Below are 13,463 nucleotides of genomic sequence, written 5' to 3'. Positions count from 1 at the left end.
TTCATTGGTTCGCTTTTAATTAGGCCTATTGTATTCGTATCCTTTACTGTGGTAAAGTAGAAAAACGCTGTAGGACACAGAGCCTACATTTTTACCTGCATGTCAAATTCTTTTTAACACAGTTTGTGCTTGTTATAAGACATGGTAAGGTGCGTCAAGTTTATTTGTAAACCGCGTTTCACACACGCGGGTGATTTTTAGTTTTGCAAAGGCAGTGTTGAGAAGAGGAAGAGTTGTTGGAGTAGAGCACATTTGTGAGTCTGCTCAAGCTGTCGCATCCGTCTTTTCACATGCAATACAGTACGTAACACAAATGCAATAGCATGTCACTCTGTAGGCATCTTAAAACCGTTCCCGCATGAGCGATTTTATAGTTTTTCATTGCAGAATATGCTAATTGAAGATAGTTAACTCCACATCAGCAACATAAATTCATCAACTAACCATTCAGAAACATCCTGTTGCATTCTACATGTTGTCACTTCTTCTTGAATCTCTCCACCATTGTCCGACTCCAGTTTAAACATAAAAGGCTAAACAGTTTCTGACATTTTAGTGCGTGTCTGCATGAGGTAATTGGAGCTGCTAACTCTTGAAGCTCCGCCCTCTGTGACGGGAGCAGCAGCTCATTTGCATTTAAAGGGACACACACAACTTTTACTGACCCTCAAAAACCGCAATATTATCCGAACTGTGAGTTTTGTAATTTTGTAATTTCCAGATTTTGCTTTCACTATTTAATAGTGGTGCAGCGGATCACACCACTATTAAGTAATGAAAGCAAAATCTGGACTAGAAATTATTAAAATGCCAGCAAATTTACACCTGGACGCAAATAAAATAGAACACTATTTGCACTTAAATAACATACATTACATATGATGGATGCAAATAGTTTACACTAATATTTATATTAGGGTTCAAAAATAAAATGCTTAATACATTCAAATGGAAGAATGTTACTATTTAGTTTGCAGTGCCGATCACATGTGCCTTAAACATTGATCATACAACTTACCTCTGTTATGGTTTTTTTTTCTCTGTTTTTAAATGCTTCTGATGATGAATTTGACAGTTCAGGTTTAAACTCTTCACTGCTGGAAAACCTAACTAGAACTGCAGAGGTTAAAGGAGTTGTGACCGTTGTTTCAGTTGTAGAAGTAAGTTGTGTTGTTGTTGCGGTTAGAGGGGAAGAAGTCGTTGCTGCAGTCTCAGTAGTTGTAGTGGCCGCTGATATTGGAGTTGGCGGAGCTGTTGTAGTTTCAGTAGTTGTAGTTGCCTCTGATGTTGGAGTTGGCGAAGCTGTTGTAGTTTCAGTAGTTGTAGTGGCCGCTGATGTTTGAGTTGGCAGAGCTGTTGGAGTTTCTGTAGTTGTAGTGCCCGCTGTTGTTGGAGTTGGCAGAGCTGTTGTAGTTTCAGTAGTTATAGTACTCGCTGTTGTTGGAGTTGGCAGAGCTGTTGTAGTTTCAGTAGTTGTAGTGGCCGCTGATGTTTGAGTTGGCAGAGCTGTTGGAGTTTCTGTAGTTGTAGTGCCCGCTGTTGTTGGAGTTGGTGGAGCTGTTGTAGTTTCAGTAGTTGTAGTGCCCGCTGATGTTGGAGTTGGCAGAGCTGTTGTAGTTTCAGTAGTTGTAGTGCCCGCTGTTGTTGGAGTTGTCTGAGCTGTTGTAGTTTCAGTAGTTGTAGTACCCGCTGTTGTTGGAGTTGTCTGAGCTGTTGTAGTTTCAGTAGTTGTAGTGGCCGCTGATGTTTGAGTTGGCAGAGCTGTTGGAGTTTCTGTAGTTGTAGTGCCCGCTGTTGTTGGAGTTGGCAGAGCTGTTGTAGTTTCAGTAGTTGTAGTGCCCGTTGATGTTTGAGTTGTCTGAGCTGTTGTAGTTTCAGTAGTTGTAGTGCCCGCTGATGTTTGAGTTGGCGGAGCTGTTGTAGTTTCAGTAGTTGTAGTGCCCGCTGTTGTTGGAGTTGGCGGAGCTGTTGTAGTTTCAGTAGTTGTAGTGCCCGCTGATGTTGGAGTCGCCGGAGCTGTAGTGGTTTCAGTAGTTGTAGTGCCCGCTGATGTTTGAGTTGGCGGAGCTGTTGTAGTTTCAGTAGTTGTAGTGCCCGCTGATGTTTGTGTTGTCTGAGCTATTGTAGTTTCAGTAGTTGTAGTGCCCGCTGATGTTGGAGTTGGCGGAGCTGTTGTAGTTTCAGTAGTTGTAGTGCCCGCTGATGTTTGAGTCAGCGGAGCTGTAGTGGTTTCAGTAGTTGTAGTGCCCGCTGATGTTTGAGTTGGCGGAGCTGTTGTAGTTTCAGTAGTTGTAGTGCCCGCTGATGTTTGAGTTGTCTGAGCTATTGTAGTTTCAGTAGTTGTAGTGCCCGCTGATGTTTGAGTCAGCGGAGCTGTTGTTGTTTCAGTAGTTGTAGTGCCCGCTGATGTTTGAGTTGGCGGAGCTGTTGTACTTTCAGTAGTTGTAGTGCCCGCTGATGTTTGAGTTGGCAGAGCTGTTGTAGTTTCAGTAGTTGTAGTGCCCGCTGATGTTGGAGTTGACTGAACTGTTGTTGTTTCAGTAGTTGTAGTGCCCGCTGATGTTTGAGTTGGCAGAGCTGTTGTAGTTTCAGTAGTTGTAGTGCCCGCTGATGTTTGAGTTGGCAGAGCTGTTGTAGTTTCAGTAGTTGTAGTGCCCGCTGATGTTGGAGTTGACTGAACTGTTGTTGTTTCAGTAGTTGTAGTGCCCGCTGATGTTTGAGTTGACTGAACTGTTGTGGTTTCAGTAGTTGTAGTGCCCGCTGATGTTGGAGTTGGCGGAGCTGTTGTAGTTTCAGTAGTTGTAGTGTCCGCTGATGTTGGAGTTGGCGGAGCTGTTGTAGTTTCAGTAGTTGTAGTGTCCGCTGATGTTTGAGTTGACTGAACTGTTGTGGTTTCAGTAGTTGTAGTGCCCGCTGATGTTTGAGTTGACTGAACTGTTGTAGTTTCAGTAGTTGCAGAGTCTGTTGATGTTTGAGTTGGATGAGCTGTTGTAATTTCAGAAGTTGCAGAGTCCGTTGATGTCTCAGTTGGATGAGTTGTAATTTCAGTAGTTGCAGAGTCCTTTGATGTCTCAGTTGACTGAGTTGTTGTAATTTCAGTAGTTGCAGAGTCTGTTGATGTCTCAGTTGGATGAGTTGTAATTTCAGTAGTTGCAGAGTCCGTTGATGTCTCAGTTGACTGAGTTGTTGTAATTTCAGTAGTTGCAGAGTCTGTTGATGTCTCAGTTGGATGAGTTGTTGTAATTTCAGTAGTTGCAGAGTCCTTTGATGTCTCAGTTGGATGAGTTGTTGTAATTTCAGAAGTTGCAGAGTCCGTTGATGTCTCAGTTGGATGAGTTGTTGTAATTTCAGAAGTTGCAGAGTCCGTTGATGTCTCAGTTGGATGAGTTGTTGTAATTTCAATAGTTGCAGAGTCCGTTGATGTCTCAGTTGGATGAGTTGTTGTAATTTCAGAAGTTGCAGAGTCCGTTGTTGTCTCAGTTGGATGAGTTGTTGTAATTTCAATAGTTGCAGAGTCCGTTGATGTCTCAGTTGGATGAGTTGTTGTAATTTCAGAAGTTGCAGAGTCCGTTGATGTCTCAGTTGGATGAGTTGTTGTAATTTCAGTAGTTGCAGAGTCCGTTGATGTGTCAGTTGGATGAGATGTTGTAGTTTCAGTAGTTGCAGAGTCCGTTGATGTCTCAGTTGGATGAGTTCTTGTAGTTTCAGTAGTTGCAGAGTCCGTTGATGTGTCAGTTGGATGAGATGTTGTAATTTCAGTAGTTGCAGAGTCTGTTGATGTCTCAGTTGGATGAGTTGTTGTAATTTCAGTAGTTGCAGAGTCCGTTGATGTTTCAGTTGGATGAGTTGTTGTAATTTCAATAGTTGCAGAGTCCGTTGATGTCTCAGTTGGATGAGTTGTTGTAATTTCAGAAGTTGCAGAGTCCGTTGATGTCTCAATTGGATGAGTTGTTGTAATTTCAGTAGTTGCAGAGTCCGTTGATGTCTCAGTTGGATGAGTTGTTGTAGATTCAGTAGTTGCAGAGTCCGTTGATGTGTCAGTTGGATGAGTTGTTGTAATTTCAGTAGTTGCAGAGTCCGTTGATGTCTCAGTTGGATGAGTTGTTGTAGTTTCAGTAGTTGCAGAGTCCGTTGATGTGTCAGTTGGATGAGTTGTTGTAATTTCAGTAGTTGCAGAGTCTGTTGATGTCTCAGTTGGATGAGTTGTTGTAATTTCAGTAGTTGCAGAGTCCTTTGATGTCTCAGTTGACTGAGTTGTTGTAATTTCAGTAGTTGCAGAGTCCGTTGATGTCTCAGTTGGATGAGTTGTTGTAATTTCAGTAGTTGCAGAGTCCGTTGATGTCTCAGTTAGATGAGTTGTTGTAATTTCAGTAGTTGCAGAGTCCGTTGATGTCTCAGTTGGATGAGTTGTTGTAATTTCAGTAGTTGCAGAGTCCGTTGATGTCTCAGTTGGATGAGTTGTTGTAATTTCAGTAGTTGCAGAGTCCGTTGATGTCTCAGTTGGATGAGTTGTTGTAATTTCAGTAGTTGCAGAGTCCGTTGACGTCTCAATTGGATGAGTTGTTGTAGTTTCAGTAGTTGCAGAGTCTGTTGATGTCTCAGTTGGATGAGTTGTTGTAATTTCAGTAGTTGCAGAGTCCGTTGATGTTTGAGTTGTAGTTTGAGCTGTTGTAATTTCAGTAGTTGCAGAGTCCGTTGATGTCTCAGTTGGCTGAGCTGTTGTAGTTGCAGAGTCTGTTGATGTCTCAGTTGGATGAGTTGTTGTAATTTCAGTAGTTGCAGAGTCCGTTGATGTGTCAGTTGGATGAGTTGTTGTAATTTCAGTAGTTGCAGAGTCCGTTGATGTCTCAGTTGGATGAGTTGTTGTAGTTTCAGTAGTTGCAGAGTCCGTTGATGTCTCAGTTGGATGAGTTGTTGTAGTTTCAGTAGTTGCAGAGTCCGTTGATGTCTCAGTTGGATGAGTTGTTGTAATTTCAGTAGTTGCAGAGTCCGTTGATGTCTCAGTTGGATGAGTTGTTGTAATTTCAGTAGTTGCAGAGTCCCTTGATGTCTCAGTTGGATGAGTTGTTGTAATTTCAGTAGTTGCAGAGTCCGTTGATGTCTCAGTTGGATGAGTTGTTGTAATTTCAGTAGTTGCAGAGTCCGTTGATGTCTCAGTTGGATGAGTTGTTGTAATTTCAGTAGTTGCAGAGTCCGTTGATGTCTCAGTTGGATGAGTTGTTGTAGTTTCAGTAGTTGCAGAGTCCGTTGATGTCTCAGTTGGATGAGTTGTTGTAGTTTCAGTAGTTTCAGAGTCCGTTGATGTCTCAGTTGGATGAGTTGTTGTAATTTCAGTAGTTGCAGAGTCCTTTGATGTCTCAGTTGGATGAGTTGTTGTAATTTCAGTAGTTGCAGAGTCCGTTGATGTCTCAGTTGGATGAGTTGTTGTAATTTCAGTAGTTGCAGAGTCCGTTGATGTCTCAGTTGGATGAGTTGTTGTAATTTCAGTAGTTGCAGAGTCCGTTGATGTCTCAGTTGGATGAGTTGTAGTTTCAGTAGTTGCAGAGTCCGTTGATGTCTCAGTTGGATGAGTTGTTGTAATTTCAGTAGTTGCAGAGTCCGTTGATGTCTCAGTTGACTGAGTCATTATAGTTTCAGTAGTTGCAGAGTCCGTTGATGTTTGAGTTGTAGTTTGAGCTGTTGTAATTTCAGTAGTTGCAGAGTCCATTGATGTCTCAGTTGGCAGAACTGTTGTAGTTGCAGAGCCCACTGATGTTTCAGTTGTAGTTTGAGTAGTGGTACTACAAAATACTGTTGTTAAAAAGATCAAAGTAAAAATAACAGTCATCATGGAGCAACTGTCACACTTAAATAAGTAATAAGTTAAATAAAGATTTTTAATGATCAGTTACTTACGGACCTAAACTTAACACTGTAATGATCAGTGCTTTCCTACTCATCTTGGTAGCTGTCAAATAGCTCACCTATAAACATAAGATTAGAAAATACATAAGGAAAGGCATCTTGAGATAATTTTGATGTCATTTACAGTGAAAAAAAACAACAACAAAAAACTTATGAATACAAACACTCTCTTTCCAGCACAGGAACCTGTGATGACTCCTTTTTTGTCTGTATATCAAAAATGATTTGTCATTTTGTACAGTGCACATTAAGATGAAAGTAGTTATCATAAATAACAAGAAAACAAGGAAAGCATTGCAGTTCTATTTAGAAGTTTGAAGTCAATAAGATTTTAAATGTTTTCAAAAGAAGCCTCTTCTGCTCACCAAGGCTGCATTTTAGGGCTGCACCATATCATTTCAGCATCAACATTGCAATGTGCAATATCACCACAAGGTGGCAGCAATAGGTTTAAGTCCAGGTGTAGCGGTAAACCATGAGTGAGTGACCATTAAAGGTTTGGACATGACTTTTTATTAGGAATTTGGGATACCACCATGCCACATCAGAGAAACAAAGAAGATAAGAAGGGCCGTCGATTTTATGAGCACTGGAAATCTGAGAATTTTTTCATTTTTTCATAATAATTGTATTTGTATTAATTGCTAAGAGACAGTCTCCATTATGAAAGAATGTGATGTGAAGAGGCTTAACAGCGAACGGGAACTTAAACAGCTGTGCTAGTCTTTTCTTCCCTACTGAAATCCTAGTGAAGCGTCTTCTTGAACAAGAAAATCTGTTACTTAATTGTTTAAAAAGCCTGATGGATTTATGCTAAGTCCCTGTAAGTGTAACTAAAGGAAAATAGTGCTTTTGTTTGGTAATTATTACATATTTCATCAATATTTACTTTAAAAAATACTGTTGATTATAATATAAATTGATAGTGCAGCTGAATATTGAATATATTCAATTGTAATGTACTTTCCCATATGAAACTTCTCAAGTTAATTGACATTGCTTTATTATTGGTTAATTTATACATTGAACAATGTTTTAGTCTGTGACAGTTTAACTGTAACCTAACAGTAAAGAATATTGAACTTAATATTGAATCTGGCACCTCTTGGATCAATGTAAACAATTAGAATGTGTATCATTATATTGAATCTGTGCATTAAGTCTATAAATACCTGCTGCTGTCTGTGTCATTAATGTTAATCAAACAACAAAAGACAAAGAGAAAATCACTTTTGTAGCTTTAACAAAGATTCATTTATATTAAATGTATAAATCTGATTATTCATTCATCTGTCCCTAAATACTGTTAGGCTTACCTGAAAAACATAAAGCACAAGTTTATTTCATTTGTATCTTTGTTCCATTGTATTTATCTACGCTTGCAATTTGTTTATTATTTTCTATGCAGATTTACTCCACTACAACATCAACTAGGCCTAATCTTTCTAGAATTATTAATTATTTTCAAATAGAGCTTTTCAAGTAATCTGGTGAAATTGTTTTCATATCGCAATATATATCGCAGAAAAACAAAATATCGCAATATCATTTTTTTTTCCAATATCGTGCAGCCCTACTGCATTTCTTTAAAAATACAGTAAAAACAGTCAAATATTATTACAGTTTTAAACAGCTGTTTTCTATGTGAATATACAGTAAAGTGTAATTTATTCCTGTGATCAAAGCTGAATTTTCAGCATCATTACTCCAGTCTTCAGTGTCACATGATCCTTCAGAAATCATTCTAATATGATGATCAAGAAACATTTATGATTATTATCAGTGCTGAAAACAATATTATTTCTGTAAAAACGGTCACTTAATAGCATCCTTTAAAATTGCACAATTGCCTTTCTTAAAAAAAAAAAAAAATCATACCGATCCCAAACTTTTGAACTGTAATGTAGATTAAGAACAAAATTATAAAATTAAATCATTACATCACAAGTGTCTTTTTGCCAACATCAAGGGTTTTTATATGCTATCCTAAAACCTACATTCAGCGAAATTAGATAAGTACCTACATACATTTTAAGATGTAAAACATGATTGTACTTCCTCATGATATCATTATTGTTCATGGCTATTATTTTTGCATTCATTATAGTATCCTATTGCATTTGTATTGTTTTATCTTTAATGTCTGGAGAAATTTACGAAAATCACTCCAACTGCATCTTCAAATTTAGACAATTTTAAAATATTTGTACTTAAATTAATTGCTTATTATAGTTGCTGTTGAAGTGTCAGCCATTTCTTACAATATGCATGGAGTATAAAGTCTGATTCTGTTATAACAATTATATGATACACAACAACAACAAAAAATTAAGAAATATTGTACGGTTAATTATGATTATGAGTATAAATAATTATGGTTATAGTAATATTGAACTCAGTCAAACTCACCCAAACCATTGCTTATCTGAATGTAATATCCTACACACAGGTTAAGCTGTAAGTCCCTTGGTAAACTCATGTAAAGTCATGCTCTCCTCAAAGTCAGTGTTTTTATTAGCTTCGAGTCACATGACATGAACCACATAGTTGTCACTCTGAGTGGTTTGTTCGTTTTTACATTCCATCTTTAACCAAACTAGAAATACCTACTTATACAGCAATGCATTCCTCCCTAAGCATTCAGTTCTATGTTATCTCATTGAAAGGTAAGCGAAAAGGTGTCAAACGATTAAACCTATAAAAGACAAAATGATTTTGTAGGCTGCTTTATCACTTGTAAAGAGCAGTGTATATTACGTTTGTTGATCATTTGTTTAATTTACATGATCATATAATGAAACACCTATTTCAAAAAGTCAAAAATGTCTTTCCAAGCCTGTATTTATTTATGTCTTCTGTAGAACACATTGGACCTCATTGGCTTTTATTGTATGGATGACTAAACATTGAAGGAGAACATGCACAATATGAGAGTTTGAAATTATGAAATTATTGAGTAGATGATGGCAGAAATAAAAAAAAATGTAGGCTAATTATCCCTCATTAAGGCGGAATGAAAGGTTGTGATAAGAAGAAGAAGTAGAAGAAGAAATACATTTTATTGTCCCCAGAGGGAAATTTGTTTTGAACTCAAGGTGCATTTACATTGACAATACATTGGATCATAAACAACAAATACAATAAAAACATAAATCTCTAACCTTAAAAAAACTTTTACTCATAGACTAACATTTTAATTTAATAAAGATTTTCTAAAACGATTATACCTAACAATTACAATTCATTCTCTGTGTGCACTGTGGATCAGCTAAAATGCCAGCTAGGGCATTTAATCATTCATAAATTAGTGGATGCTTTCATCCAAAGCAACTTACAGTACAAATGAGGAAAATCACAATTTGTCGTAGGAGTCAACAATATTCATACTAATTTTTAAAGTATAAACAAGATTCCACTGAAAAAAATGTAGCCTACTTGTACATTTCACAGCTAATAAACTAAGTAAAGTAATCACTAAATGAAGTAAATTTAACTTATAATTACAAAGAAACTGCAAATAACACTGAATTAGTATTTTCTTGTAAAACGCACTCCAGTTTTATTCACAACTTTGAAAAGGTATATTGAAATGTAGAAAAGAGAAATGTTTTGTGTTGCATGACAGGTTTTAACATAAAGCGGGATCACTATAACCCTAAGACAGTGCTGTAGATAATCATATTAAACATATTTCTACATATGATACATATTGTATTATATTTGATATTTTGTTGAAATGGAAGTTAGTCTTCATGCAACATTAAAAAGGTTCTTCAAAATGTGTTTCCTGTTTCACTTGTTTTTGTTTCGGTCTTTGCGTGTGTGTTTCTTTGTTGGGTTGTTTATAAGAACTTAGTCATATGATCTGACATAGAAACATTGAAATATCTGGAATAACTGGAATGGTCTTCCTGTGCGTTCAGTTGCTACTGAAACATCTCAGCTAGTTCATCGCTTAAATGGTCAATCTCTTTCTGGTAACAGTTCACAGAGAGTTTCTGTTCAAAGAGCACAATAGAAGCTCTCTGAATTGCACACTTCACCTTTAAGTAGTTTTGTGTGACTGTTTCATGGTCTTGGCACTGTGGTCATGATTGTGACTTGATTTACTAGAGGGTAATTAAAGGTAATAATTTTAAACATGGGTTCTTGGTGTGTGTTAACAACGCTTCCTTCTCTGGTGATGTCATTTTGTGATGGTGAGTTTGTTAGATCTGTTTGTATTGAAGTCATGTGGTTTGACAAGGTGCCGTTTTGCCCTGGTTGAATGGATAAACCCAAAGGAGAATCTCGGTGTGCATAAGCTAATGTGGTGGTCACAGGTTCAGGAGAAGAGATTGAGTCATTGCTTTCCTGAGTGGTTGGAAAAATTGCGGATATGTCCTTTGATATTGGCTTGGAATCAGGTGTCACTGCTTGTCTTGAAACTGTTCCCTGTAAAGAAAATGAAAATGGTTGAATGTGATTAAGTTACCACATATTGTAGGATAAAACACGCTTTGTATTAGGGCTGGGCAATAAAACAATAACGATAATTAGCACATACATTTTTCCCTCAATAAATTTTTCCTGTGAGTTCCAATGAGAAGCGCTTGAATTCAGCGAAGACGACGAATGTCTCGGTGATTTAAACTAGTTTAAAGCCAGATGAAACGGCTCTGACAAACACTGTTTGCAACGATACAGTCAGAAGGCTTCAGCAAATCACCATCATTTACAATGGATATTAAATATGGAATTTTATTATGTAGGCATGTATTAAATGTATTAAAGGACTCGTAATTTAATATAATTGCAGTATTGTTTGTGATTAAGCTATGGGCATTTATACTAAATATATCAAGGGTGTGTAGTCTACTGAGCTCTGCGTGGACTAACATTAACACTACAAGTTACAATAAATTCCCTCGTTTGATGTGTACAATAAAGCTTACATGATAAAATGTTGGTAATACGTATACGTCTGTCATTTATTTATTTGCCAAAAAACTTAACTTTCTTTAACTCTGTGCGTTATGGAGGGTTTAGGGTAAGCGGATCCACAGCATGTTGATGTGTTATCATCCGTGTCCCACGTTATCATTGTTTTGCTGGCTTATGGGGGATTTCATGCACAGGGAAAGCTTTGTGCTCGCCCATGAGGAAAATGTGTGAAATTTGTTTTTGGACATATCAGCAAGACCTACATTGTATGTAATTTTAGTGTAAAATACTGCCAAATGTATGGCTTTAAGTAAAAGCGATGAATTACCATATCATTTACGGGGGGGATTATTTAAAGGACATTCCTAGATGTCCCTGCTGGATGCATCATGTGATTTATATTTTATTTGTATTTATTTATTTGCATTTTTTATCATTAGTATTGCACATTAGGATGTTTTTATTTAATTACATTTTCTGGTGTTTAGTTAATGTTTATTGTATTATTTTAGTGTCATGTGTGTTACTCTGATGGTGTTTTGTCTTTGTGTGTGTTGTTGCCATTTAACTTTCTATTTTACAACCTGTATTACAATTCCAAAAAAATCTGATGCTCTGTCACACACCTCACACTTTAAAAGTACAGCAGTTGTTGGCGTTGTTTCCATTATAGATGTAAGTTGTGTTGTTGTTGTTGTTTCTGTAAGAGGGTCAGTAGTTGTAGATGTATGTTCTGTTGTAGATGTTGAAGGAGTTGTTGGCGTTGTTTCCATTATAGATGTAAGTTGTGTTGTTGTTGCTTTGAGAGGGTCAGTAGTTGTAGATGTATGTTCTGTTGTAGATGTTGATGGAGTTGTTGGCGTTGTTTCCATTATAGATGTAAGTTGTGTTGTTGTTGCTTTGAGAGGGTCAGTAGTTGTAGATGTATGTTCTGTTGTAGATGTTGATGGAGTTGTTGGTGTTGTTTCCATTATAGATGTAAGTTGTGTTGTTGTTGTTGCTGTAAGAGTTGCAGTAGTTGTAGATGTATGTTCTGTTGTAGATGTTGATGGAGTTGTTGGCGTTGTTTCCATTATAGATGTAAGTTGTGTTGTTGTTGTTTCTGTAAGAGGGTCAGTAGTTGTATGTTCTGTTGTAGATGTTGATGGAGTTGTTGGCGTTGTTTCCATTATAGATGTAAGTTGTGTTGTTGTTGCTTTGAGAGGGTCAGTAGTTGTATGTTCTATAGTAGATGTTGATGGAGTTGTTGGCGTTGTTTCCATTATAGATGTAATTTGTGTTGTTGTTGTTGCTGTAAGAGTTGCAGTAGTTGTAGATGTATGTTCTGTTGTAGATGTTGATGGAGTTGTTGGCGTTGTTTCCATTATAGATGTAATTTGTGTTGTTGTTGTTGCTGTAAGAGTTGCAGTAGTTGTAGATGTATGTTCTGTTGTAGATGTTGATGGAGTTGTTGGCGTTGTTTCCATTATAGATGTAAGTTGTGTTGCTGTTGCTTTGAGAGGGTCAGTAGTTGTAGATGTATGTTCTGTTGTAGATGTTGAAGGAGTTGTTGGTGTTGTTTCCATTATAGATGTAAGTTGTGTTGTTGTTGTTGTTGCTGTAAGAGGGTCAGTAGTTGTAGATGTATGTTCTGTTGTAGATGTTGATGGAGTTGTTGGTGTTGTTTCCATTATAGATGTAAGTTGTGTTGTTGTTGTTGCTGTAAGAGTTGCAGTAGTTGTAGATGTATGTTCTGTTGTAGATGTTGAAGGAGTTGTTGGCGTTGTTTCCATTATAGATGTAAGTTGTGTTGTTGTTGTTGTTGCTGTAAGAGTTGCAGTAGTTGTAGATGTATGTTCTGTTGTAGATGTTGAAGGAGTTGTTGGCGTTGTTTCCATTATAGATGTAAGTTGTGTTGTTGTTGTTGCTGTAAGAGGGTCAGTAGTTGTAGATGTATGTTCTGTTGTAGATGTTGAAGGAGTTGTTGGTGTTGTTTCCATTATAGATGTAAGTTGTGTTGTTGTTGTTGCTGTAAGAGTTGCAGTAGTTGTAGATGTATGTTCTGTTGTAGATGTTGAAGGAGTTGTTGGCGTTGTTTCCATTATAGATGTAAGTTGTGTTGTTGTTGTTGTTGCTGTAAGAGTTGCAGTAGTTGTAGATGTATGTTCTGTTGTAGATGTTGAAGGAGTTGTTGGCGTTGTTTCCATTATAGATGTAAGTTGTGTTGTTGTTGTTTCTGTAAGAGGGTCAGTAGTTGTAGATGTATGTTCTGTTGTAGATGTTGAAGGAGTTGTTGGCGTTGTTTCCATTATAGATGTAAGTTGTGTTGTTGTTGTTGCTGTAAGAGTTGCAGTAGTTGTAGATGTATGTTCTGTTGTAGATGTTGAAGGAGTTGTTGGCGTTGTTTCCATTATAGATGTAAGTTGTGTTGTTGTTGTTTCTGTAAGAGGGTCAGTAGTTGTAGATGTATGTTCTGTTGTAGATGTTGAAGGAGTTGTTGGCGTTGTTTCCATTATAGATGTAAGTTGTGTTGTTGCTTTGAGAGGGTCAGTAGTTGTAGATGTATGTTCTGTTGTAGATGTTGATGGAGTTGTTGGCGTTGTTTCCATTATAGATGTAAGTTGTGTTGTTGTTGCTTTGAGAGGGTCAGTAGTTGT

At 37.2% G+C, this 13,463-nt stretch overlaps 2 protein-coding genes across 2 annotated transcripts in view; both read right to left on the bottom strand.

The window, feature by feature from the left end:
* The window catches only part of LOC311078931 (uncharacterized protein), a 28,475-nt gene extending 20,084 nt beyond the window's left edge, over positions 1-8,391 (bottom strand). The window contains exons 1-3 of the mRNA XM_084107982.1: positions 8,314-8,391; positions 5,900-5,963; positions 1,019-5,790 (exon numbers count right to left, since the gene is read on the bottom strand). Of these exons, the coding sequence (XP_083964108.1) occupies positions 1,019-5,790; positions 5,900-5,963; positions 8,314-8,322 (4,845 nt within the window). The 5' untranslated portion in view covers positions 8,323-8,391. The remainder of the gene's footprint in view (positions 1-1,018; positions 5,791-5,899; positions 5,964-8,313) is intronic.
* Positions 8,392-8,945: 554 nt separating this feature from the next.
* LOC311078802 (uncharacterized protein) lies at positions 8,946-13,142 on the bottom strand. The gene is made up of 2 exons (XM_084107806.1): positions 11,454-13,142; positions 8,946-10,338 (listed from the first exon to the last, which is right to left on the bottom strand). The coding sequence occupies exons 1-2, from the start codon at positions 13,113-13,115 to the stop codon at positions 9,973-9,975; spliced, it is 2,028 nt and encodes a 675-aa protein (XP_083963932.1). The 5' UTR covers positions 13,116-13,142; the 3' UTR covers positions 8,946-9,972.
* Positions 13,143-13,463: the final 321 nt, after the last annotated feature.

The sequence above is a fragment of the Abramis brama genome (genome assembly GCF_963993115.1).
Source record: "Abramis brama genome assembly, chromosome: 3".
NCBI classification, from domain to species: domain Eukaryota; kingdom Metazoa; phylum Chordata; class Actinopteri; order Cypriniformes; family Leuciscidae; genus Abramis; species Abramis brama.
Note: the sequence above shows the minus strand (reverse complement) of the source record. Positions and strands in the feature narration are given on the sequence as shown.

What these genes read in the sequence shown, in the direction of transcription:
- LOC311078802 (XM_084107806.1), bottom strand. Translation starts at nt 13,115, where the DNA reads ATGGAAACAACGCCAACAACTCCTTCAACATCTACAACAGAACATACA. An exon ending in CTGTACTTTTAAAGTGTGAG is followed by an intron (nt 10,339 to 11,453) that starts GTGTGTGACAGA and finishes TTTTCTTTACAG; the next exon opens with GGAACAGTTTCAAGACAAGC.